The sequence below is a fragment of the Leptopilina boulardi genome, unplaced genomic scaffold (assembly GCF_019393585.1).
Source record: "Leptopilina boulardi isolate dan_hultmark-lab unplaced genomic scaffold, ZJU_Lbou_2.1 LbouV2_112, whole genome shotgun sequence".
NCBI classification, from domain to species: Eukaryota; Metazoa; Arthropoda; class Insecta; order Hymenoptera; family Figitidae; genus Leptopilina; species Leptopilina boulardi.
In genome coordinates, this window is record NW_026137655.1 from 3,946,778 (window position 1) to 3,973,315 (window position 26,538).

At 30.8% G+C, this 26,538-nt stretch overlaps 1 protein-coding gene across 9 annotated transcripts in view; it reads left to right on the plus strand.

The window, feature by feature from the left end:
• LOC127277860 (twitchin) overlaps positions 1–26,538 on the plus strand; it is a 103,936-nt gene that overhangs the window by 59,523 nt on the left and 17,875 nt on the right. For 2 of the 9 annotated variants that reach the window (XM_051299268.1, XM_051299306.1), the window contains 34 exons: positions 267–416; positions 1,530–1,715; positions 2,441–2,455; positions 3,291–3,506; positions 5,035–5,082; positions 12,872–13,019; positions 13,161–13,397; positions 13,503–13,639; positions 15,609–15,734; positions 15,867–16,011; positions 16,096–16,235; positions 16,391–16,535; positions 16,638–16,904; positions 17,040–17,393; positions 17,538–17,744; positions 17,835–18,143; positions 18,294–18,884; positions 18,974–19,279; positions 19,381–19,683; positions 19,835–20,119; positions 20,221–20,532; positions 20,685–20,987; positions 21,176–21,457; positions 21,542–21,841; positions 21,954–22,253; positions 22,329–22,610; positions 22,729–23,037; positions 23,161–23,463; positions 23,550–23,851; positions 23,936–24,215; positions 24,323–24,628; positions 24,715–24,989; positions 25,075–25,381; positions 25,476–26,360. In XM_051299268.1, coding sequence (XP_051155225.1) covers positions 267–416; positions 1,530–1,715; positions 2,441–2,455; positions 3,291–3,506; positions 5,035–5,082; positions 12,872–13,019; positions 13,161–13,397; positions 13,503–13,639; positions 15,609–15,734; positions 15,867–16,011; positions 16,096–16,235; positions 16,391–16,535; positions 16,638–16,904; positions 17,040–17,393; positions 17,538–17,744; positions 17,835–18,143; positions 18,294–18,884; positions 18,974–19,279; positions 19,381–19,683; positions 19,835–20,119; positions 20,221–20,532; positions 20,685–20,987; positions 21,176–21,457; positions 21,542–21,841; positions 21,954–22,253; positions 22,329–22,610; positions 22,729–23,037; positions 23,161–23,463; positions 23,550–23,851; positions 23,936–24,215; positions 24,323–24,628; positions 24,715–24,989; positions 25,075–25,381; positions 25,476–26,360 — 9,061 coding nt within the window. Of the gene's footprint in view, positions 1–266; positions 417–1,529; positions 1,716–2,440; positions 2,456–3,290; positions 3,507–5,034; positions 5,083–8,667; positions 8,707–9,475; positions 9,509–12,871; positions 13,020–13,160; positions 13,398–13,502; positions 13,640–15,608; positions 15,735–15,866; positions 16,012–16,095; positions 16,236–16,390; positions 16,536–16,637; positions 16,905–17,039; positions 17,394–17,537; positions 17,745–17,834; positions 18,144–18,293; positions 18,885–18,973; positions 19,280–19,380; positions 19,684–19,834; positions 20,120–20,220; positions 20,533–20,684; positions 20,988–21,175; positions 21,458–21,541; positions 21,842–21,953; positions 22,254–22,328; positions 22,611–22,728; positions 23,038–23,160; positions 23,464–23,549; positions 23,852–23,935; positions 24,216–24,322; positions 24,629–24,714; positions 24,990–25,074; positions 25,382–25,475; positions 26,361–26,538 lie in introns of all 9 variants that reach the window. The other 7 variants (XM_051299275.1, XM_051299316.1, XM_051299257.1 and 4 more) reach the window with 6 other exon arrangements.

Here is a 26,538-nt window from a genome sequence, read left to right on the forward strand (position 1 = left end):
ACATTAATTAAAATCTTGTGAATTATCTCGAAATAATTTCACTTGTTAGTTTGTATTGAAAAGTAGTTTTGTGATAGTTATCAATGTTGTCTTGTCTTTATTTAATTTTAAGTAATCACATTTTTACTCAAAATACCACAAACAATCATTTAAAATTCTCCGAAAAAAATCCAATGATGCAAGAAAAAAGAAAAACAAATTCCAATAATTTTTTTCGATTTTTTTTATATACATTACACACATAATAATGAATATATTAAATACAGAAGGAAAACAACACTGAAGAAAAACGAAAGCCGGCAAGACCACCTAAACAGGAAGTAAAGGTTGAAAGCTTTCAAGCAATTCAACTGAAACCTGTTAAAAAATCTGTGAAAGAACCCGAAAAAGTTGAAAATGGCACTATTGAACTGAAGGTATCCTGTAAAAAGGGGCTGCTGTATTTTTTTTACATTCTCTCTTCTCTGTGAAAAAATTTTCCCTTTGTTCTATATACTGACTTCTTGATGATCATTATGTATATCTTCTTTCGCCTAAACTCAATTTCTTCGTTTTGTCACTTAATAAGCGGCCTTCCTTGTCTACTTTTTCTAATTTCTATTATATAAGAGGCTCTTATCAACAATGTCTCTATTTATGTATTTCTTTACTTTGTTTATTTACCACATTTTTCGTTTTTAAGAGTCTAACTAATTGAGTTGTTAAATATTTGTTAATTTAAGTAAAATATAATTACAAATTTTCTAATAACTAATTAAATTAAATTATTAATAAATTTTATTTTACATTTTTGTAGATTTTTTTATAAACGTTTATTTATTGCACCTATTAGAATTTTTTAAAATTGACTTTTTTTGAGCTTTCTCTCTCTTTCTTTAATTTTCTTTTATTTCATTGGCTTTAAATAATTTTGTTTTAATGCTAATGATTTTTCTTGTATATACATACTTAAAAATTGTTTCTTTATCTGCAATCTATAAAATATCGTTTCATCTGAAAAATGTAATATTTGGGAATCTACGCACATTTCTTCTTCGACTTACGACCTTCTTCAGGAGCTAGATTTTCTTTCTAATTTTCACCCTTTGTACACTACTTTCACACACAATGTACATAATTTACTCAAAAAACCCTCACCTAATATTTTGTGTTTTAAAAAGTGACACAAAAGCTGTAAAAATATCTACCACCTGAACCTATATATAATTCTAGCTAAAACTATTTCTGCGAATATTTCTACATAAATTTAATTGAAAATTCGAATTGCAACTAATATATAATAATTTACTATGCATTTTTACACTATTTTGAAGGTTTAATGAAAAGTAATTTGCAATACGCACTTAATCAACGTAATTCTACATAAAAATCATTCTCAAGCTTTTATCCTTTCTAAATAATGTCTATTACTGACAAATCTTTTATACGAATAACGAAAATTCCTTTTTAAAAGTGAATAATCTTTATTAAAATTAATTGAACATAATTTTTTTTTATTAAATTTTGTTAACAAATATTTTTTTTCTCAGAAAGTCGATAAACCGGAGAAGCAAGAGATCAAAAGGGTTAAAGCACCGAAGGCATCGAAACAAAAGGACTATGAACTTCCTGAGATACCGGATTACGAAAGACCAGTTCTTGAAAAACCGCAAGAATTTGAATTCAGTGAATATGCTGGACGGGATAAAACGAAACTTGACAGACCTACGACCCAGGTAATCAATCAAATTTTATTTCTCCTTTTGCACGGAAAACATTTTCTTATAGTATTTTAATTTTTTATTTTTACTTTTTTTTTAGAATGTTTTTTATATGTTTAGAGAATGTTTTTCAAGGTAATGATGAACTGATACCTGAAAAATTAGACACCAATGTATATATAAAATAGTCATAATGAGAGTATAGTTTCTAAAAGGAAGGTTGCCACTATTGGATATGATTCAAAAATTCAACTTTGAGATTTTCAAATACTGAAAAGATTGATTCAATAAATTTTAAATTTCCAAGAAAAAAAATTGTCATTGAAAAGATTTTAAAATTGTTTAAAATTTATTTATATTATTTCAGATTTTATATATTGCGTAAAAGTTGATTTTTTCTAATAGTGGAAATTGATCCTTCCTTGAAATTGTTTTATTGATTAGCATTTTTTATTAGATTGTGTGTAATTTAGTATCTACTTGTGATAATTTAAGAAAAATCTTGTTGGATTTTATTATTGTCAGAGGATTACTGGCAAGAGAAATTTTATATTACTGTTTTCGTGAAACAAATTTTTTTTTTCAAATTTATTTTTTGAATAAAATTCAAGGTTCATTTTTAAAATAATTTTCCAAATCACACACAAATCATATTAGGAAATATTTTCCGGGCAGAACAAATTTTCAAAATTAGAATCAATTATAATGAAGATTTTCTTCTTTTACATGTCAACGAACAGAAATTCGATTCAAAGGTGAGTTGAAGTGTTCGAAAATTGCGAGAATTTCAAAAAATTAAAAAAGCTTTTTTGACTCAAGAGAGAAACCGACGCAAAAAAAAATTGTTTTGTTTATTTAATTTTTATACAAAAAAGGGGATGATTTTATTTTTTGGCACGACTGCTGATTAAGAGAGCAACTAATCCTGCTTCATTCAATGATCGTGTGTCAATGACAGCTTAAACTTTTGAATGTTGATCCCTTCTTAATATTAATCAACTCATTCTTTCCACTACCTTTTGACTCCTTTTTTCCTTTCTTTTAAATAAACACAAATATGAGACAATTTTCTTGTTGGAGTTAAAATAATCATCAATTAAGTTATCTTCACGAGAAAATTATCCGCACGACCAGAAACCGATGATTGGCCGGCCCCAAATCTTTTGAATAATTTGGCACACGTGTAAATGATGCTTTGCGTAGAAAACTATTTTTGCAAATATCTCGCCATATCTCTCGTTTTCTCCCCTTGATTGCAATTCCCCCCGAGACCCTCTATAATACGAGAAGTGAAGGCAAGAAGGGGGACAAAATGTTGAAAATGGCCTTCGCTATTTTTGGAAATATATTACGACCACTTTTAGTCGGGACATGCAAACTGGCAGGTCACTCATCGTCCCTCTGTTCTGTGTCTCATTGGTCTCAGTTTAATTTCCATCGCGATTGCCATCGAATCATTCTCGAGTTCGTCGATCGGTTTTTCTCTCGAGGTCACACGCTTCAAGTCGCTATTGCCAAAAAAAAAAAAATTTTTTTTTAAAAAAAAGATTGTTGGCCATTTTTTTTAAGTATATACTTTTTTTAATATAGCCAAAAGTACCGGAAATAAAGACACCTGAAATTAAGGCACCCGAGATTAAAACACCGGAAGCACCGAAGATCGAGGTCAGCAAAAACGTATCGCCAGTTCCTAGCAGGAGGGGATCTATTATAGTTCCACCAGGAAGTGGTTCTGGTAGTCGACGAGGATCCCTTATTCCTCCTGAAGAATTAGGACGCAGACCCAGTCTTATCATCAGTGACGAGGTATGTTTTAAATTTTTGATATTTATTTCAGTAAGATTTTTACACCGTGTGGATCATTTAAAAACAGAGGCTCAAGGATCTAGCATTTTTGCGAAATTTGTACAATTATAGTGAATTTTTATTTTATTCATCAAATATTCAACTTAATTAGGAGTTTTCTGTTCATTTTTTTATTTCTATTATTTATTTAATATTAATTAATTGTCCTTTAGCCTTTGATTTGAAAGTTACCATCAGATGATCGATCTCGTTGAAAGATTTTGAAACTTTAATATAATTTCGTACAATCAAATAAAAGGAGATTAATCAACTGATTTTGTACTTGGTACTCGATTGTTTTTCACATAAATTCTTGATTTCAGTTAATTAGTCTCAAATTTTATGAAAAAATTAACAAATTTAGAAAATATTCTTTTTATTAAAAAATAGTAGTAATTTTTTTTATTTTGAAAAATGCAAATTTAGAAATTGGAAATGCTTAATTATTGAGCGTGTCTGTTGAAAGCACTTTTTCTTGGATATTGTATTTAATTTGAATAGATTTAGCAGTATTTACATTACTTTAGATTATTTTTATATAGTTTACTAATAAATATTATTAATTACTAATTGTAAAATAAATACTGATAGTATATATACTAAACGTATGGACATGCATTATTGAAAATGTAGAATTTTGTTTAGAAAACAAAACAATAATTTGTAAAATCGAGTGATGCTTTCGAGTGCCAAGTACAATTAATTATTAATTTAATTAAGTAATATTTGTAGGAAGTAGAATGTCGAGATAGTCCTAGGGGTTTTTTTTTATTAAGTTTGGTTTCGTAGTTCAGTGATCTACTCGTTCAAGTCTCAATCTAGTCAGCAATTAATAATATATCTAAATCATAATTTAGTAAACAAGTGATGTCCCTTTTTGTTTTAAAAACATAAAAAAAAAGTTCTTTTTTTTCTGTATCATTCCTGACAAGCAAAAGTACGTCTCTCAGTGTACAAATTTTAGATTAGAGAATAATTTCCTCTTGTATACGTTATGTCTTGTTTTTTGTTTCTCGTTTTCATCCTACTGTGCAATATTGAATTCCAAAAAACAAATATTCCAATTTTATCCAATTGCAAAATACATTTCGCGATCTCAGGCAATTTTAACAGGTTTAACAGGATCCATGCGGTATACAAGAAGATACCAAGAAGAAGAGGATAAATGGAGAAAGGAAGATATTGATCTCATTTTTTACTTTCTGACATTCACAAAACTGATCGCTCAATTTGCATATTAAGATATTTAAAATTTTAAACAATTTCTTTATTGAACAAATTTATTTTTGTATATTTTTTTATTTTCCCCATTTTATATGTGACTTTTTATTTTTTCGAAAATTAGGGAAACTTTTAACTTAGTTAATATTTATTTATTGATAAAAGTAGATTTTAAGCAGATTGATCGATTAATGATTTTTTAAAAATAAATATTCTGTACACAAGCACACATACACGCAGCGTTTGCTCATAACGATTTGATTCATAGGAGAATAGAAAGCTGCGCCCTGGTGAGGTGGTCGATGAGCGCATGAAGGTGAGAAACTTCTTCAATTTGAAGAAGAGAATGATGCCTCGTCTGCAACCTTCTTCAAACTACTCCACTTATCGAGCATTGCACTTTTTCTGACACTTACTTGCCTTCTCACTCATATACACTTACAATTTTTCTTCTTCTTTAGATGTCTTCCACATTCACACTCACTCATGCCAAGACACCATTTGATCTTCTATTCTATTGTATTTATTTTTATTTTATTTTTATTCACTTAAAAAATTCCTGGTTTATATAGATATTTAATTAATTTATTTGTTTATTTTATAATTATGCATTTTTTTTAAATTCTGTTCCTTTTTTCTGCTATGTATTTATTATTTTTTATTAATTTCTTTTTTATTATCAATTGGGTTTTGAAAGATTTTTCGCAATTTTTGTTTTCTTTTTAATTACTTTAATTATTTATTAAAATCGATTTAGAGTACTTTGAAAAATTTTAATTCAATAGTGCAATTTTGTTATATTGCTGTAAATATATTTTTTTAATTCACATAAAAAATTGACAAAAAGACAAATGATCTCTTTGGTTGTGCCTGCTCGTTACTACCACTATCAGTACTATTCATCGACAAATTTTTAACAAACTATGCACGAGCTCGCACGTTAATTTATTATATTATGTCACACGGAAAAATGAATTGGTTGTATCTCACTGTAGTTATGAGCAATATTTTACTTCTGTCTTGAAAAGTTTTTTTAATTTTCTTTCAATATGAAATTTTAGTTTTAGTAATTTTATTTATTGTTTTAAATGTGTTATTTTAAAACTTCTCGCAGTAAATTGGTATAAATTAATAAAGATAAATCATTAAATAATTTAAGTTTTAATTAAAATTTAATTTAATTGAAAGTAAATTTTTTACAATTATAAAAAATGTAAATTTTTGGAAAAAAAATGAATTGAAACTAGTATTCTAATAAAATTGAATATTCGAAACAAATTATGAACATAATTTGCGAAAGATAATTTTTTTTGTAAACTTGAGAATTTCTCGCACACTTTAACTTTAATTGAGATCGAAGAAAATCGGTGATTATTTTTGGTGGTGCCGGATGGCAATAAATTGGCGTTAAGTGATGAGAGATTCAACTGTATTTATTGCTCGTAACTATAGATCTAGTTTCTGTTTACCAAAACAAGACAAACAAAAATTTACTAGTTTAAATGAGAAATGCCAAACAGTGCCCCCGCAAGTAGCGCACGGAATTCAAAGTCAATTCGGGCTGCATGCCGAAATTTTATACTAGACGCTCGTCACTAGATTTTAATTCATATTAATCAAAAACAAAAAAAATAAATTTTTTGATTAGAACTCGAAAAGTATACATTCTCAAATAGCGACATTGCAATTAAACTGGAACAAATTCAAGAATCAATGCGCGGAGAAGAACTACATAGAATTAATAAACTTTATCGTTTAATTTTATATATATTCAAATGATTTTCCCAAAATAGAACAATTTTTATATTCATAGTGCCATTTGGCACCTGCCGGTTATTTTGATTATCCATTCACCATTCAAATATTTTGAAAACATTTAATTTCATATTGGAAATAATTTTTTTAATTCGTCGACATTATTGGTCATTAATTTTCTTAGTGCTTTTCAAAATTATTTGTGAAATGCAAAATAAACTTTAATTATCTTTTTTATTTTTTCAAATGTTTAATTTTGGAGAAATTGCTTAACTTGACATAAAATGAAAACATTGTTAGGAATAAGTCTAAAGATTGGAAAATTCAATACAGTGTTTAAATGATAATATATCGTGTCTGCACTTGCTTCGTGAAAATAAAGCCGTAATGCAAAATGTTGGCCAAGTTTTATCGGCTTACGGAGAGTAGGAAATATCTGGTGTACAGCTATGTCTTCCGAAATGCATGTTGGCCTGTCTGATTTGTCAAGCTAATTAGATTTAATTTATCTTGCTTTTAATAAGGCACATTTTCCACATCAAAATGAAATGTAATTTCATCATGCAATTTCGCGATATTTTCTTCAAACTTTTGCCAACAAATAAGACAACAATTCATAATTCAGATTTTTTATTTTTATTTTCTTATATCAAATATCTACTCTTTTTATTTAGTATAGTTTATCTAATTTTGAGAAATATATGTTATAAAAATTGTACAAAATCTATCAAATTAAAAAAAAAAAAAAATTTTACAATAATCTATCAAGAGCAAAAAAATATTTTTTTATGAAAAACTTGATGATCCATTTCAGAAGAAATTTTGCGAGTGAATCATCGAATAAGTAATTCTATCTGAAATTGGCAATGACACGGATCGTTTTAATGTTCACGATTTGGCAAACGTTGTTTGTTGGACAATGCTGTTGAAGACGCTGGTTGACATTAACAAGTGATTAAAGCAAAGTTAACAATGTGTAGACAATTTATCGAACACATACAATTTTCCTGTTGGTACTCGGAAAGAAGTGATTTATTATTCGTTATCAAAATATGTCAGAATTTAGAGAGAAATGAAAAATTAAGACATTTTATTTTAAAAAACAATTTATAGTCTATTGTAAGGTAATACTTAATTTCCACTACAACGGGACAAAATATAAAATAAAATTAACGAAAAGCAGTTTCTTTAAATTACTATCGAGAATACTTTTCGAGTTCATAATCGAAAATTAATCACTAAAAAGAAACAATTAATTAATTCTAATCATTTAATCGGAATGGTTCCATTTAATAAGAATGAGAATGAATTCGGTTAAATTTTAAAAGTGCAATCTTGACCACTAAACGCATATATGTACAGTTACCACCATACAATCACAATTACATCACAAGACAAATATTTTTTATATCATATATGAAATTTGATTTTTTTTATTAATTAAAATATTTTACTAAAAAATAAAAATTTTTGAATGATATTTTAAATTATTAAATTCAACATGATATTAATAAAAAAAATAAGTATTTTTTAGTTACTCTTCTTTTTTTTGATTCGAGAATTTTTATTTTTTAATGTGTAGTTTAGAAATCGCATTGTGGAAATTGGTTTAGCGATATTATTATTATTATTAGTAGTAGTAGTAGTAATCACAATCACATTTCGTAAATAGATCATGAACAATCATCGAATTCCTGCGAATCATCTCGGATCATTTTTTGGGGGTCATTTGTGACGTTTCCTGTTTTTTTAAATTGTTGTGATGTCAATCGATATCTTTAAGATCGTTACATTCAAATCGGGAGCAAAACTAGAGTGAAAAATAGAATTTAATTTATTCATTTTTTCGCAAAAATGTTATTCTTACAGAAAACTTGTATACAAAATTAGTAAATTTCTAATCAAAAAATAATATTTAATTCTCAATATAATAATTGTAAAAAAATTGTTTTTCAGGGGTAATAATAATTTTTGTTTACTTACAAATTTGTAAAACTTTCATTTTCTATATTAAAAATTTGCTCGCGATGTTGAAGTAGCGATTGAGGGCTTCAAATATATTAAGAAAAGTTTCTTAATTCAAAAAAAACCAAAAAAAAGAAAAAATCCACTAATTGTTCATTCTCGTCTCTGTGATTTTCCACAGGCGGGAAAGTTACGTCCCGGCGAGGTGTTAGATACCAAGGTGAGATTTGTGTTCGCTATAACACAAAGCTTACCAAATCATACCCTGCAATAATTTTTTTTTCCTCTCATTGTCATTCATTTTCAATTGACCACATTCGCAACCATTAATTCAAAAATTTTATTCACGTATTTGTCATTATGCAAAAGAAGGGAAGAAAAATTTTATCAGAACAACAAAAGTGTACAAATTTTGTGCATCTCTTATTTTTTTCTCTCATTCTAAGGCAATTTTAATTTGTTTTACTTAAAATTAATATTTTAATTTAAAAATTATTTTCTTGTTTTTTTAAATGAAAACATTTTTTCGTAAAAACTTAAAATTAAAAAAAAATGGTTCTCACAAATATAATAATAGACTGACCAAAATAATTATATCACAATCATAGCAGTTAATTAAACATTACTCATCTTTCAGTTTTTTTTTTTTTTTTTTGAGTATCACATTTTATGCAACATTGAAGTAAGCAGGGTCAAAATAAATAAAAATGCTGCTGCGGATAATCGTATTAATATTAATTAATTAAGAAATTATAATTTTAGCCTTCTTTCGAAGCTGATGCTGAATTATTGCTGCTATCAACAATGCTAATTTTGCTAATTCGCCTTTTTTCTCAGGAAACATTTACTATAACGTTTCAAAGAAACGGTAACATTTAAATATTAATTTTTTAAAATAAGCAAATAGCTAACATTTTCTTATCAACTTCTCAACCTTTTTTAAAGAGACCTTATTTTTTCACTAATTTCTCTTTTTTCCCGGAAAACAGTCCCGCGGGCGTCCTGGCGAACTTCAAGATAAGGTTAGCCATTCCAAAGGTTTTTCCTGTCTTTTTTTTTTTTTTTTTTTTTTGCAGAACTTCTTATCATATTTCAACAGTGAAGGACAATTTTCTTAAAGTTTTTTTTTAACTTTTAAAAATATTTCTTTTGAAATTATTAGAAAACTATTATGAAATTATTTAATAAGAAACTTTGTAAAAAAATTTTGAATATTTTTAAAAATTCTTTAGTTCAAGAAATATTTTGAAAGAAATAATTTATTTTTCTTTCATTTTTTAAATCCAATGATGTTGAAAATTTATTTGAACCTTTTTCTAGTTTAATATTGATGTTAGTCACGAAAATTAAAAATATTTTTGGTCCTATGAAATGAACAATTTTCTTTATTCTGTTAAATAACCAATTAAAATAAATTTAGTAATTAAATTAATTTCGAATCAGTAATTTAGTATTCATTTAAAAAAATTGAATTTCACTGATGGAAAATTGAAACTGAATTTTTCTGCATATCGTGATTAATATTTTTCATCTGGGACGAAAATATTTATATATTTTCTTGTGTAGATTGATACCTTCCATGTTTTATAATAATTTGTGTTGATATTTGTATTATAAAATTTAATGTCGTCGCTTTTATGGGACATGACGACCTATAATCTAATTTTTTTAAATGTATATTTTAGAAGTATCATATGTGTTTAACTATTGATATCAATTTCGACTGTTATTAAAAATGTGTTTAATTTTTTTTGTACACATCTATCTCATTTGTAAATAATCGTACAATTTTTTTTTTATAATATTTAAAGACAAATGATTTCTCTAACTTTCTTTCTGCGCTCCAAAATTCGCTTTTTAAAAACGGTTTAACGGTTTAACGGTTTCATTTTCAAAATAAGAGTTAAAATTCTTTGAAATTATTTATACAATTGATATAATTTAATCTTAAACTTTCGGACCAATCTTCATAATATTTCGGTAATAATTTTGTCAACATATTAAATAAAAATGAAATTTTTTTTTTCGTGTCCTTTAGCTTTGAAAATGTGAAATTATTACTCGAATCAACTATTTTTATATCTCCTGACCAACCATTTTTATTATTTTAATTCCTTCCTGAATTACTAAATCGTTTTCATTTTTTTTAAAAAGCCTGTATATTAAAAATTATTCTCTCTCACACACCTGTACTATAATTCTTTTTAATTGGAAAATTGCAATGTGGTGTGGGTGTAATATGTGGCATCCGAAGAGAAAATATTATTATTCCACTTATCACAGAGACTTCATGTGACTGGCGTGTATCCAGAATCCAATTTGCAGCTGATCATAAAATCAGAGCATGGGAACATTAATTAATACACCTTTCTGTTACACAAGGCCCGTGGGTTATAGAAAATTTTCATTAAAATGTAATTTAAGTTCTGGAAAAATAATTTCCTCAAATAATCTCACAATAGATTTTTTTCTGCTTTAAGAAAAAACTATGCTATGAAAATATTAATAAATAATATGTTTTTTAAAATAATTTAAATAATATTGAATTACAACAGTTCAAATTTAATTATTAAATAGATGATTCATTATTTTAAATTGGATGAAATTCTTATTTAATTTGATGCCGAGAATATAATATCCTTGGTCCATAATCAGAATAGCCAGAGAGAATAGGCTACATTTTCTTATAAAATATAATTGAAAATAATTTATCTTGTTGCTGTCTCAAATTTATTGTGAAAGACAAATATTTTTGATAAAATATCCTGTTGTAAATTATTTCGTGGGGGTAAAGTAAAATTTTCTGTAAAATTAATGAAAAGTGAATTAAATTCAAACTGTTTCGAAAATTCACCCACGCCACCTTCAATTTATCTTTCTATACAATCGTAATTAATTGGTAATAATAATAATTAATTAAATTTCACTCCGATTTCTATATTTAATCCGAATTTATAACTTTTGTATCCGAAAAAGTCGGAAACTGACGAAATAATTTAGTCATTTTGATTTAATTTTAAAATTTAATTTCGATTTCAATTTTGATAATTTATGATTAATAAAAGTGCAAGTCAGTTTCCAGCTCATGAAGATTATTCCAAAAATTCTAACTAAAAAAATTGCTTAAATAATTTATATTATGTGCTTTTCTATATTTATTGGTAAAAAAAAATGGAATATTAAAAATAGTTAGACCTTACTTTTGTGTTACTAGTCATATCTAAATGTTGCACTTTATGTATACATATAATTCACAATATCATTTATTCATTTTCACTTATTACAAATATACGAAAGTGATTTATATATGTTTTATATATGTACATGTATCTTCGCAAGGTATAATTCATCCATCATTTATGTATATGTAGAAATAGATAATAATCTTATATGTATTTTCACGATGGCGTACACATGTACACGACCGTCCACAATACGACTGTACAAAGTATTCCTCATGGTTATATGTGTCCAATCCAAATATATGTCAATTAACAATGCCCCCCCCCCGAAAAAAATTTCTTTATCGGCGACACGCTTTCAAGGAAACCAATATTTTCTTTTTTTTTTACATAATTTTAATACCCAAATTCGTGTTTCTAAACTGATAAAATTATTTCCAATTTATAGAGAAAAGTTATTTTTCAAAAATAGTCTAGAAATTTTATAATTAAAAATAATTATTTTAATTTTTTTAAATTCTAATGAGTAATTAAATGTGAAACTAAAATTTTTAATGATTTTTTTCAAGATCACGATTAACGGTTTATTAAATGAGAAAAGAAAAATTGGTCCCTGAAATCGTCGTTGCCGCAAATCACAACAAATACTGACCCCCCTTGTGGTAACGGAAGCACCTTGATAATATTTGTAACTAACGATATCAGCTATATCATAGTGGTTAACAAAAAGTGACTGACAAAACTTATTAAATAATAATTAACATATGGCAACCTTAACACGGGAGAGTGATTAACCCGATCGATGACATGATCAATAAAACGTCCTTGAGACGTGACTAATAAACTGTATATATTTATAAAAAAAAAACTGTATAATTTTAATGACTTTTGCGATTTTTACGATTTTCTATTTTCATTGTTTCTATGTATAAATTTTCTGATTCCTAATAATTTAATCTTGTGCCTCAATTATTTTTCCTCTAAGCTTTTTTACACTGTTCTTCATTTCTTATTAATTGTAATAATAAAAATGATTAATTAATCATTATTAGTAAAATGCTTTGATTCAGAAGGTAAGTCCATTTTTTTCATGAGGTCGCAAAAGTCATTTTTCTTGCTTAAAGTTTCTTGTAGAGAAGCTTTTTATATTTGTTAAGTCGAAAAAGTGATTTTACTAATTAATTGTTTTCATGATTGAAACAGCGACGTCGTCCGAGTGCGGACGTTAGAAGACCAAGCGTGGCGGACCTTGAGAGTAAAATCAACAAGCCAAGTACACCCCTTCGAGATGTTGGAAAACCAGGACCACCTCAAATCGTCGATTATCAAGAATCTTATGCTGCCACCGAAGGTATTTTTCTTTTTAATTGCAATATTCAAATATTAATAACATATTTATTTGACATTGATTAATTACTTTTACTAAATGAAAATGTTAATTAATTTTTTCTAATAAAATGAGGTAGTAAAAAAAGTTAATTTTATTTTTTAGATCAAACGGCGGTACTCACAGTCGAAGTCGAAGGAACACCGGCACCAACATTCAAATTCTATAAAGGCATCACTGAAATCGTCGAAGGAGGTCGATTCAAATTCTTTACAGAAACTGAAACCAATACCATTTCTCTTTGTATTAAAAAAGCAAAGCCTAACGATGAAGGTACTTACAAAATCGTTATCAGCAATATCCACGGAGAGGATTCGGCAGATTTGCAACTTTACGTCTCTGGTATGAATTAGTAAATTAATAAACAATATTAATTATAATCAATTATTTTAATTAATTATTAATAATGATAATTTATATTATTAACATAACTATTGTTTTCTCTAGACTCCAGTGGAATGGACTTTAGAACGATGCTCAAAAAGAGGAAATACCAAAAGTGGGGAATCCAAGATCCAGATAAGGAGCAAGTTGATCTCAAAGAAGTTGAGAAACCAATGCCTGCTCTCAAGAAAGTTGAGAGGGTAAGTTTTAATTCGCACTTAAAGCGTCTCTCAATATTAATTTTCTCCCCCTACAGAAAAAAATTCCAATGTAGTTTTTGAATTTGGTTTTAATTCAGGTAGGAAAAGTAAAGTAAGTTGAGTTTGGAAAAAATAGATAAATTGGTTGGTAAATGATTTTCGATGAACTTTTTTCGAGTGACAATGATGTCCCTGTATTCGTTCTTTTTTAAGTCTTCGTATTTTCCAGTGGATTTTTGTGTAGCACGAAATTCGATGCATCTGAATTTTTTTTTATTTTAAAAAAAGATTCCTTTACTAACTCATTTTTTTAAAACATTCTTCTTTTCAGGAAATAGGTATTATTATTATTAGGATGTTATGTAAACTAAATTAATTTATTATTTATCAAATGTACACAATTTATGTTGCAAGAATTTTGCATTTTTGAATTCATGTTATTTTTTGTGCATTTTTTTTTCTGACAATGGTTTTGTTAGTTTTTCTTAAATTCGTGTCTATGTGTTACAATTTTTTGTCCAATGTCCAATTTTTTTTCAATTGAGTGTCTTTGAACAAATGTCTTGAATCAAAAATAAAATAAGAATATGAAAAAAATACCAAATGTAGGGAAAAAAGAATGAGAAAGAGCACAAAGACCACCTTTGCCTTTATTCCACAAAAATTCGTGGACAAAGTGAAGATATTTTTGTTTCTTTTCTTTTTTATTTTATTTTTTAATTTTAGGTATTTCAGTTTTACTTATTTTTATTTTTAAATGTCAAGTTTTGAGCACAATTGCAACGTGAATATTAAAAAGTTTAAAGTATGAACAAATGTATTGGTCAAAATATTATCAAAATGATTTTATTGACTCAAGCATGAATGGGTTTATTCTTTCTAGAATAGTGGATATCGTAGGCTATCATTGGCCGAAATAATTCCCGACTGGCCCGTTCTGCACCACTTCATCAAGACGGAGGTTGGACACAACGGTCAAATTTATCTGAATGTGATAATTATCTGATTAATTGCATTTATGTATAATATTCTCTCAATTTATCCAAGTTATCATTCAATTAATATTGAATTATCAAAATTAATAATTATATTACAATATTATTTCGTCTTCATAAATTTCAGCTCATGTCCTCGTTATAAAATAACTCGAAGGCTCACAACATTCAAGGACTACACATTAATTTTTAATAAAAATCAATTTTTGTAACCTTCAAATATATTTTTCTTTTTTATCTAAACTTTTCCATATCATTAATAATTCAATAATAATCTGCACTTCCATATGATGGTAATAATTTTTAAAAATATAAACGATATCCTAATTATTTCATTGTTAATGCATAAAAAATTTCTGGAATCTTCACAAAAACAATAAATAGATGTTGCATTGCATTTAGCAGAATAATTTGGCAGATTGGCTGTTAAATTAAATTTCTTTTTCTATCATCTTTTATTGATACTCGTCTATATAATCTTCTTTCCGGAAATAATCTGCTGTACTCTTCGATGTGCAGATTGCTTTAAGTGTATCGTATATATATATATATATTTCTATCAAGTGGATCTAAATTTTTTTAAATTTACAAATTTTATTTTATTTTATTAATAATTGTATTTGTTTCTTTATTTCAGATTTTTTTCTAATTACTTTTTAATTTAAAAAAATTTCAATTAATTTTTTTTTTAATTACTGTATTGTCTTTATTTATTATAATTTTACAAATTTACATCTTATTACTTTTATGGATGTCTATCATTGACTCGTTTCTCAGGATAAATGATAAAAGAAAAAATACTTCTTTTAAGGTAAAAAGAAATTTCTTAGGAAATATCACTTTAAAAGCGACCAGTTTTATTATTCTGAAAAATCCAAAGATTTTTATTCTTGATATGAATTATTTTTTTTATATAAAATCGTTCAAACACTTTTTTTAAGTGCTAATATTGAATTTTTATTTATTGAATATAGAAACAAGATTCCTTCTTGAAACCACTTGTGGACAGACATGCTAAGGAAGGAAAAGACAAAAAGGTCGTTTTCGAGGCCAATTTCTCAAAACCCAATTGCAAACCCAAATGGTTCTTCCGCAAAGATGTGAGTATTAGCGAATTTTTTTCGACAATTTTGAAATTTTCATTGCAAATTACTTTTTAATATTTCATTCTATAGATAAATCTTTTTTATTTAAGTTTATCTCGTAACTAACAAAAAAAATTATTTTGAAAGGAATTGTTTCCATCACCGAGATACAAATTCAAGAACGAGGAAGATCTTTATCAGCTTATCATCACGGGTCCTAAAGTCGACGACACTGGAAAATACACAATCGAAATTGGCGGAATTTCCTCGACTGCTTTCCTTACAGTTGATGGTAAAAAAAGTTTTCAATTTCCTTTTTTCGGAGCAATTATTTTAATTCAAACTAAATAATTAAAATATTTTCTTATTAATTTAGAGCCTGATCCTACTTACAACTTCGTCAAACCATTACCGAAGAAAACAAGTGGATTCACAAAACACGAAGCATATATTGAATGTACCGTCAGTTCTAATATGGCTAAAGTTGAGTGGTTCAAAGGGGAAAAGAAATTGGAGGTAAACAAATTTTATTTTCATTTATTAAATACAAAAATTATTTAATTAAGTGACTTAATTATTGTTTTTTGCATTAATTAAATTATTATTAAAGAGTAATAATTATTTTATTTAATTCATAAATGTTCTTAATTAATTTGAATTATTCTTTACAGGATGGAGATATTTACAGCATATCGAAAGATATGTCAGGTGTCTGTAGATTGGCAATAAAAAATGCAACTCTAGAAGACAGTGGCGAATATTCTTGTAGAATTTGCAAACAAACTGACAGAACAGATACAGTTCTTACCATTGTTGGTGAGTAAATAGAATGCTATTTAAAAATTGTTCATATTATTAATTTTGAAATAAATCCTTTCGATTGTATTCGAAAATAAAAATTCTTATTTTTCCTTCAAGAATATCCATATAAATTCGTGAAGGTCTTGAAACATCAGACAGCAACTGAAAAAGAAACCATAACTCTTCTCTGTGAGCTCGACGATGCTGCCGGTGAAGTAAAATGGTTCAAAGGTGATCAAGAAATTCAGTCCGATAAGAGAGTGCAAATAAAGGAGGAAGGAAGAAAACGAAAATTGATCATCAAAGACGCAAAAGTCACTGATGCTGGAATGTATTCTTGCGTGAGCAACGCTGACAAAACCGAAGCTGAACTTATTGTCAACTGTAAGTAAAATCAGTAAAATTTAATTTTTTCGTTAGTATTATTTTTATTTAAAAAAGTAAAAAAAAATTAATTTAAGGATAAAAAATTTTCATTTTGAGTTAAAACATTTAATGTGTATGCATTGAAAATTCCAGACTTAAATCGCTTCAATAAGAAGCTTAAGGATACAACGGCAATCGAGAGAGAGAAGCTTGTTCTTGATGTGGAACTTCAGGACCAAACGGCACCAGCAGATTGGTACTTCAATGGCAAAAAGATTGAGCCCAGCGAACGTGTTGAAATCAAGAATCTGGGTGGTGGAAAACATCAACTCGTTTTCAATAAATTAGAAATGGGAGATGATGGTGAAATTACTTGTGAGAGTGGAGAGCTTAAGAGCAGTTGTATACTTACCGTCAAAAAGGGAGAGAGTAAACCAATTCCTGAAATTCCTGACAAAGTTGAAGGTCCTTGCAGTGCACCCATCTTCTTCACTGTGCCTTACAAAAGTATGAATTACTTTCTTTTTTTATAAATAAAATACATTTTTTTAAATAACTGTATTAGCTTCAAGCTTATATTATTTAATATTTTCTTCTATTTCTCTATTTTTTCTTTTAATTATTTATTTATTTATTTATTCTGTCGAATAGTCGAAGGCACGAAACAAACACCAGTGGAGGCTAAACTGATGAAAGACGGCAAAGCTCTGCCTCTCAAGGACGTCGAAATTGTCGTTGGAGAAGACAAAATCACATTCAAGATCAAGAAGCCTCAGCATGATCAAACTGGCATTTATCAAGTCAAAATTGGTAACGGCCAGGGAGAAGAAGTTAAAGATGTTTTTGTTAACATGCAAGGTACAAATTATAATTTTATTTCTAAGAAGAAAAAGAAAAAATAAATTGTACAAAATATTTTTCTCCACACTTAAAAAAAAATTTTTGTAGAGGTTCCATCTCCACCTTTGGATGTCGATGTGAACGAAGTATTCCAGAATTCTTGTGTTGTTTCCTTCAAGCCAAGCAAGGACGATGGTGGTTCACCAATTACAAAATACGTTATTGAACGTCTTGACATGAGTCTCAAATCTCAGTGGGATAGCGTGGGAGAGGTCGCGGCTGGCGAAAAATGTGTTTACAAAGTCGAAGACCTGGTGGCAAAGAAGGAATACAAATTCAGAATCCGGGCTGTTAATAAAATTGGTTCCAGTGAACCTGCTCTCTTCGCCAAACCCGTTTTAGCCAAAGATCCATGGGGTTTGTATTATTTGTATTTCTTCACTATATTTTTATACATTTTAAAAATTTTGATCTCTAAAATAGGTATTGAAAAATTAAAAAAAAATTCTCGTCTAAACACGCATTAAAAAAAAGACAAAATGTAAATACAGGAAAATAATATTTCAGATGAGCCTGGAAAGCCAACAAATGTTGAAGTCGTTGACTGGGATAAGGATCATGCAGATCTCACTTGGACCAAACCAGAAAATGATGGTGGTGCACCAATAACGGGTTATGTCATTGAATACAAAGAGAAATTTGGAAAAGAATGGGTGAAGGGCAAAGAGATTGAGGGTGATGTGACGAAGGCAACGATCGATGGACTTAAAGAGGGAACACAATATGAATTTCGAATTCGAGCCGTTAATAAAGCTGGTCCCGGTGAACCGTCGGACGCAACGAAACCGATTATTGCAAAATGTCGTTTTGTTAAGCCCTACATTGTCGGCGATGGTCTAACGAATCTCGTCGTCAAAAAGGGTCAAGTCATCAAGTACGACATTAAATATGCCGGTGAACCGGAACCGGAAGTTCATTGGTTCCTTGGCGAGAAGGAACTTGTTCAAGATTCAACCGAGAGAATTACAATCGATAAGTACGAGTTGAACACTGTTCTCACCATTCGAAAGACAACTCGAACTGATTCAGGAAAATACAAATTGGTGTTGACCAACAGCTCCGGCACCTGTGAGAGTAAAGCAGATGTTGTAGTTCTAGGTAAGGCTAATATTCTATCTAAATTGAAAGAATATTTGAAATAATATTCAATTGTAATTGAATTGAATTTTTACATTAAATTGTTGCAGATAAACCGTCAATGCCATTGGGACCATTGAAGGCTGAAGAAGTGCGCTCTGATCACGTGACAGTAAAATGGAACAAGCCGGAAGATGATGGTGGGACAGACATCACGGGATACGTTCTCGAAAAAATGGACATGGAAACTGGGCGTTGGGTTCCAGCGGGAGAGGTTGGACCAAACGATAATACATTTACCTTCCAGGGTTTGACGCCGAAGAAAAATTACAAATTCCGTGTAAAGGCTGTGAACAAGGAGGGTGAATCGGAACCGCTCGAAACGGAAGAAGCTATCAACGCTAAAAATCCATACGGTAACTATAGTATTAATTATATAATTCAGAATAAAATAAATGAGTAAATAAAATTAATCAGTTAGTTTTATGAAATCGTGAATTGTTATTAATTTTTTCAGATGAACCTGGCAAGCCAAGTAAACCCGAAATCTTCGATTATGACAATGAGAGTGTATCATTGAGATGGAAAAAACCGGATACTGACGGTGGCCGACCAATTACTCATTACACTGTGGAAATGAAGGACAAATTTTCGCCCGATTGGGTTGAAGTAGCAAAAACTAAAGACGACAATCCGGAAATTAAAGTTGATGGGCTTAAGGAAAAAATGGTCTATCAATTTAGAGTTCGAGCTCACAACAAGGCTGGATGTTCTCAGCCTAGCGAGCCCACTGACAACCATGTTTGCAAACACAAAAATTGTAAGTTTTTTTTGTTTTCATGTGAAAAAATTAATTCAGCATACCTAAAATTAACGTAAAAATATTTTTTAACAAAAATTAATTTATTTATAATAGCTTTTAATTAAAATTCAAATAAATTCTTAATTTACTTTATTTTTAATTGTTACAGTGAAACCAAGAATCGATAGAACGAACTTGAAGTCCGTCATTATCAAAGCTGGTCGCACGCACAAATGGTCAGTTGATGTCATTGGCGAACCTCCACCAGAATGCAAATGGATTTGGAGGGATAACATTCCCCTGACAAATACCGAACGTATCAAAATTGAAAACGTCGAATATCATACCGACTTCACAGTTATTAACGCTGTGAGAAAAGATACCGGAAAATATACTTTGGTTGCTGAAAACGTCAATGGAAAGGACGAAGAAACTGTCGAATTAACCGTTCTCAGTGAGTTTTAGACAATGTTTAATATAAATATGTGATCGTATTAAAATTATAATTTTAAAATGAATACGATCTTTGATACTCATTTATTAATTTATTTTTAGGTAAGCCCGATTCACCGAAAGGACCACTCGTTGTGTCCGATGTCACGAAGACAACGGCTAAAGTCAAGTGGGAGAAGCCCGATGACGACGGCGGCAGTCCCATCAAGGAGTACGAAATCGAAAAAATGGACACGAGAACCGGCAAGTGGGTGCGATGTGGTAAAATTCCTGGCAATTCACCTCTCACTGAATTCGAAGTCACTGGACTCAATCCAGGAAGTGAATATAAATTCCGTGTCACTGCTGTCAACGATGAAGGAGATTCGGAACCCCTAGAGAGTGAACGAGGAGTCATTGCTAAGAATCCATTCGGTACGAATCACTCATATAATTATGCGGTATATTTTTAAAAAAGAAATTTTTTTTCTTTTACAATTTGAGGAAAAAAAACAAATTTTAAGATATTCAACACATGACTTATTTGGAGAAGAAAATGTGTTTTTAAAATTTTTTAAATACTTTAGATGAGCCTTTGAAACCGGGAACTCCTGACATTGTTGATTACGATAATGAATCGGTAACCATCAAGTGGGCTGCTCCAGACTTCGATGGTGGAGCTCCGATTGAAAAGTACATCATCGAGAAGAAAGATCGCTACAAACCAGACTGGGAAAAAGCTATCGAAGTTTCTGGCAGTGAGCTAACAGCGAAGGTTCCAGATTTGAAGGAAAAAGGAGAATATCAATTTAGAGTTATTGCTGTGAACAAAGCTGGACCCTCACCACCTTCAGATGCATCCAAGATGCAGATTTGTAAATTCAAAGCTCGTGAGTAATTTAGTAATTTGCAGAAATTTAATTTATCCAATAATTAATTAATTGCTACAGTTTGTGTTCATATTAATGCAAAAGACTATAAATTCTTTAAAATTATTTTCATTATCACCATATATATTTTTTTAATTTCTATGCTACTTATACGTGAAAAATTAATTAAATTATTCTTTTTTATTTAGTGAAACCTAGAATAGATCGAACGAACTTGAAAACAACTATCGTACGCGCTGGTAAGCCTATCAAGTTCGATGTTGACATTCGTGGTGAACCACCACCGGAAGTTACTTGGTACCAAGTAGGACAAGTTGTTAAATCGGAAGGCAACATTGAGATTATCAATGTTGATTACAATTCAAAATTGAATATCTCCGATTGTGTACGAAAAAATACTGGACTCTGGAAAATTAAAGCTGTCAATCCTCATGGTGAAGATGAGGCTGAAGTTGATATCACTGTGCTTTGTAAGTGCCTCATAGTAATTCAAATTCATTATTAGAAATAGCTAATAAAAATTAAATTGTTCGATTATTATTTGGTTATATTAGCTGCACCTGGAAAGCCAAAAGGCCCCCTTAAAGTATCAGATGTCACAAAGAATGGTTGTAAGCTCAAGTGGGATAAACCGGAAGACGATGGTGGAAAACCAATCACTGGTTATCAAGTTGAGAAGCTTGACAAAAATACTGGTCGATGGGTGCCCGTTGGCCGGACAAATGATACCGAAATGGATGTTAAAGGTCTGCAGGAAGGTCACGATTATGAGTTCAGAGTGAAGGCTCTCAACGAAGAGGGCGAATCTGAACCTTTAACAACCGATGGATCAATCAAGGCCAAAAATCCATTTGGTATGTTTATTCTCTAGTTTCTTGGTAGTTCAATCAATATATAAAATTGGTTGGTAAAGTCATATAAATGTAATTACTTTTAATTAAAAAAATAATTATTTATTTTTCTTAGACCTGTCTGGAAAACCTGGAACTCCCGAATTGGAAGACTGGGACGTTGATCGTGTGGATCTCAAGTGGGAACCACCAAAGGATGATGGCGGTGCTCCCATCACAGGATATATTATTGAGAAGAAAGAGAAATTGGGACACTGGGAAGAGGCTGTGATCACTGATTCACCTCAGCCGAAAGCTCGTGTTCCTGGTTTAAAGGAAGGTGGCACTTACCAATTTCGAGTACGCGCCGTCAACAAAGCCGGTCCATCGGAACCTAGTGAACCTACTAAACCTCATATAGCCAAAGCTCGTTTCCGTATGCAATTTATTTTTACATAAAATTGGCTTTTTCCTATTTTTATATGCTCAATTTATTTCTTATCGTTTTCAGTGAAACCGTTCATTAATCGTGATAAATTGGGAACCGTGAAAGTTAGAGCTGGTCAAATGGTTAAACTTGATGTCGATGTCAAGGGTGAACCTCCTCCAACAATCACTTGGAGTCTCGGTTTGAGACCCCTTGCCGCGAGTGCAAATCTTAAAATCGAAAATGAGGATTACAACACCAAACTTCAGTTGACAAATACAACTCGCAGTGACACTGGAAAATACACAATCAAAGCTGTCAATGATTCTGGTCAAGACGAAGCCGATGTGGAGATCATTATTCTTGGTAAGACTACAAATACCTAAGAAATTAAATAAACGTTTTTGTACGATATTTCTTTAAAAAAAATGTATTTAATTTTTATTGAAACGAATCAGTTTATTAAAATGAAATCCACCGATAGATAAACCTGGCAAGCCTGAAGGACCGTTGGAGGTTAGCGATGTGCACAAAGAAGGTTGCAAACTCAAATGGAAGAAACCTAAAGATGACGGAGGTTTACCACTGAACAGTTACATCGTCGAGAAAATGGACGTCACCACTGGACGATGGGTACCAGCGGGAACTGTTCTTGATCCTGAAAAAACCGAACACACCGTCACTGGCTTAGAACCTGGAAAGAAATACGAATTTCGAGTCAAAGCTGTCAATGAAGAAGGAGAATCGGAACCTCTCCAAACGGACACTTCCATTCTCGCTAAAAATCCTTTCGGTAAATTTTCCAGCTTCAAAAAAAAAAAATTAATTTTTTATTAATAATATTCTATTTATTCGATTTATTTGAATTAAGATATTAGTTTATTATTAAGAAACTAAAGTAGACATTCCGTTACAGATCCGCCACCAGCGCCAGGTCTTCCGGAGATTGTCGACTGGAACGAACACATGGTGAAACTAAAATGGGAACCACCGATTAGGGACGGTGGTGCTCCAATTACGGGTTACATTATTGAAATGAAAGACAGATTTGGCACAAATTATGTGAAAGCTGCCGAGGTAGAGGGTCCAATTTGCACCGGAATGGTGCCAAGATTAGAGGAGGGAAATCAATATCAATTCCGAGTGCGTGCTGTAAATAAAGCCGGACCTGGTGAACCTAGCGAGGCAACAAATCCTCACACCGCTAAAGCCAGATACCGTGAGTTCTCTTTTTTACATTGAAAGAGCTATCTTACTAAAAATTTAATAATACCTTTAAAAATTTCATCTTTTTTCCTGTTACAGTGAAACCTTATATCGATCGCACGAATCTTCAGCCACAAATGATTAAGGTCGGTCTAACATTAACATTGGATGTAAATATTATTGGCGAACCACCACCAAAGGTTACTTGGTCTCTCAGAGGCGAAGAACTCACCAATAATGACGAGTTTCGCATTGACAATGTAGATTATCATACAAAATTCATTATTCTTAAGACCAAACGTATGCACACTGGCAGATACGTTATTAAAGCGGCAAATGAAGTTGGTGAAGATATCGCCGAGGTGGATATAACTGTTCTCAGTAAACCTACAAAACCACAGGTATTCATTTTATATATTTATTATTTATATTCGAAATTTTTTTTATTAAAAAAAATAAACTGTAATCTGATTCCGAAATTTTAGGGACCTCTCGAAGTGTCGAATATTACAAAACACGGTTGCAAACTGAAGTGGAAGAAACCAGAAGACGATGGAGGCAGTCCAGTGGAATTTTATGAAATTGAGAAGCTCGATCCATTGTCAGGACAGTGGATTCCTTGTGGCCGATCAACCGAACCAGAAGCAAACATTACCGGCTTGTTAGAGGGTAAACCTTACAAGTTCCGAGTCAAGGCTGTAAATAAAGAAGGAGAATCTGAGGAATTGGAAGCCGATAAAGCCATTATTGCCAAAAATCCATTTGGTAATTTAAATTAATTTCTAATTAAAAAATTTATTTATATGTAATTCAAAAATGCATTTAATTTCAAATTACTCTGTAATATTAATGTTTTTAATTTTAATCGTCAGATGAACCTGGTAAACCCGGCAGACCAAAGATCACCAATTGGGACAAAGATTTTGTCGATCTTGAGTGGACTCCACCGGAGAGTGATGGTGGTGCACCAATTGAGAGATACGTTATTCAAATGAGAGACAAGGACGGTAGGCAATGGATTGATGTTACCAGCGTTCCCGGAGACAGAACAGACGCCAAAGTCAATGATGGCATTGAAGAAGGTCATGAATACGAGTTCAGAGTTGTTGCCAGAAATAAAGCTGGACCTGGAGAGCCAAGTGACACGTCAAAGAGCGTGATTGCCAAACCCCGTTTCTGTTAGTTCCACATTTATCAAAATTATCTAAACTACAAATTTAATTATATAAAAACTTTATTTATAATTAATTCTCATTTTTAACAGTGGCTCCACACATTGATCGCAAGAACTTGCAGAAGAAAGTCATGCGAGTTGGACAAATGCTACGAATCGAGGCTGACGTCAAAGGAGAACCGGCACCGATTGTTACCTGGAAGCATAATAATCTTGTTCTGAAAACACAAGATCGTCTCAAAGTTGAAAGTGAGGACTATCATACAACTTTCATTCTAAGCAAATTGCAGAGATCAGACACTGGTATTTATGTTGTCACAGCGAAGAATGACAGTGGCACTGACGAAGTTGAAGTCGAACTGCAGGTTATTATAAGATTACAATAATATTAATATAGAATTATTTATTTTTGAAATAATCATTTATGAGTGATATTAAACAAATCCATAGGTTATGAGCAAACCAAGTAAACCGAAAGGTCCACTTGACGTATCAGACGTGACAGCTGAAGGTTGCAAGCTAAAATGGAACAAACCAGACGATGATGGCGGCGAACCAGTCGATCACTATGTCATTGAACGTATGGATGTAGACACTGGCCGCTGGGTACCTTGTGGAACGAGTAAAACACCGGAAGCTGACATTAGTGGCTTAAACGAAGGCAAGGACTATCAGTTCCGTGTTAAAGCTGTCAACAGCGAGGGCGAGTCTGAACCTTTGGAAACATCTATTCCCACAACTGCCAAGAATCCTTACAGTGAGTGTAATTTGCATTTTATTAATTCCACGCGACAAACTGTAGTTTTATAAAATTGATTGTTAAAATTTTCACACACTTTTTTTTCTTGTAGCCGAACCTGACGAACCAGGAAAACCAGAATTGAAAGACTGGGACAAGCATCATGTCGATCTAAAATGGACACCGCCAAGGAAAGACGGAGGTGCACCAATCGAGAAATACATTATCGAGAAGAAAGATCAATTTGGAAAATGGCAAAAGGTTTCCGAGGTTCCGGGACATAAAACCGAAGCCAAAGTGGGAGATCTCATTGAAGGACAAAAATATCAATTCCGAGTAAAAGCATTGAATAAAGGTGGACTGAGCAAACCAAGTGAACCCAGTGATACATTAATTGCAAAAGATCGTTTTGCACCACCGAAAATTGATCGCACGACATTACGTGATATCACTGTAAAAGCTGGTAATCACATTCGTCTTGATGTGAAAGTTTCCGGTGAACCACCACCGACTAAGACGTGGTACCTGAATAAAAAGGAGCTGGAGGATTACAAGGATGGTGTCGCCATTGAAATTGAGGATTACAAGACGAAATTCGTTATTTCAGCAGCTGCTCGTTCGCACACTGGTCATTTGACTCTTAAGGCGGAAAATAGTTCCGGCAAGGATGAAGCGACAATCAGTGTGACTGTGTTGGACAGGCCGGGTAAACCGGAAGGACCACTGGAAGTTTCAAAAGTGCACAAGGAAGGTTGTAGCTTGAAATGGAATCCACCGTTGGATGATGGTGGAGTGCCAATTGATCATTATGCAGTCGAAAAAATGGACACTGCTACTGGCCGCTGGATTCCTGTCGGTCGTACATTAGAGCCAAAAATGGACGTGGAAAATCTTGTTCCTGGTCAAGAATACAAATTCCGTGTTTCCGCTGTCAATGCTGAGGGAGAGTCCGAGCCGTTGGTAACTGACGTTGGAATCATTGCCAAGAATCCATTTGGTATGTGTTATTATTGCCTTGGCCCACAAAACTTTTTTTAAACATTAGTTAATGAAAATAAATATCACACTCATTTAAATAGAAAGATTTGTGCGATGTGGCACCCTTTTTGAAGTTTAACCGTTGTAATTCGCGGAACTCACACATTTAATTTGAAATTATTTATTATCCCGTCGAA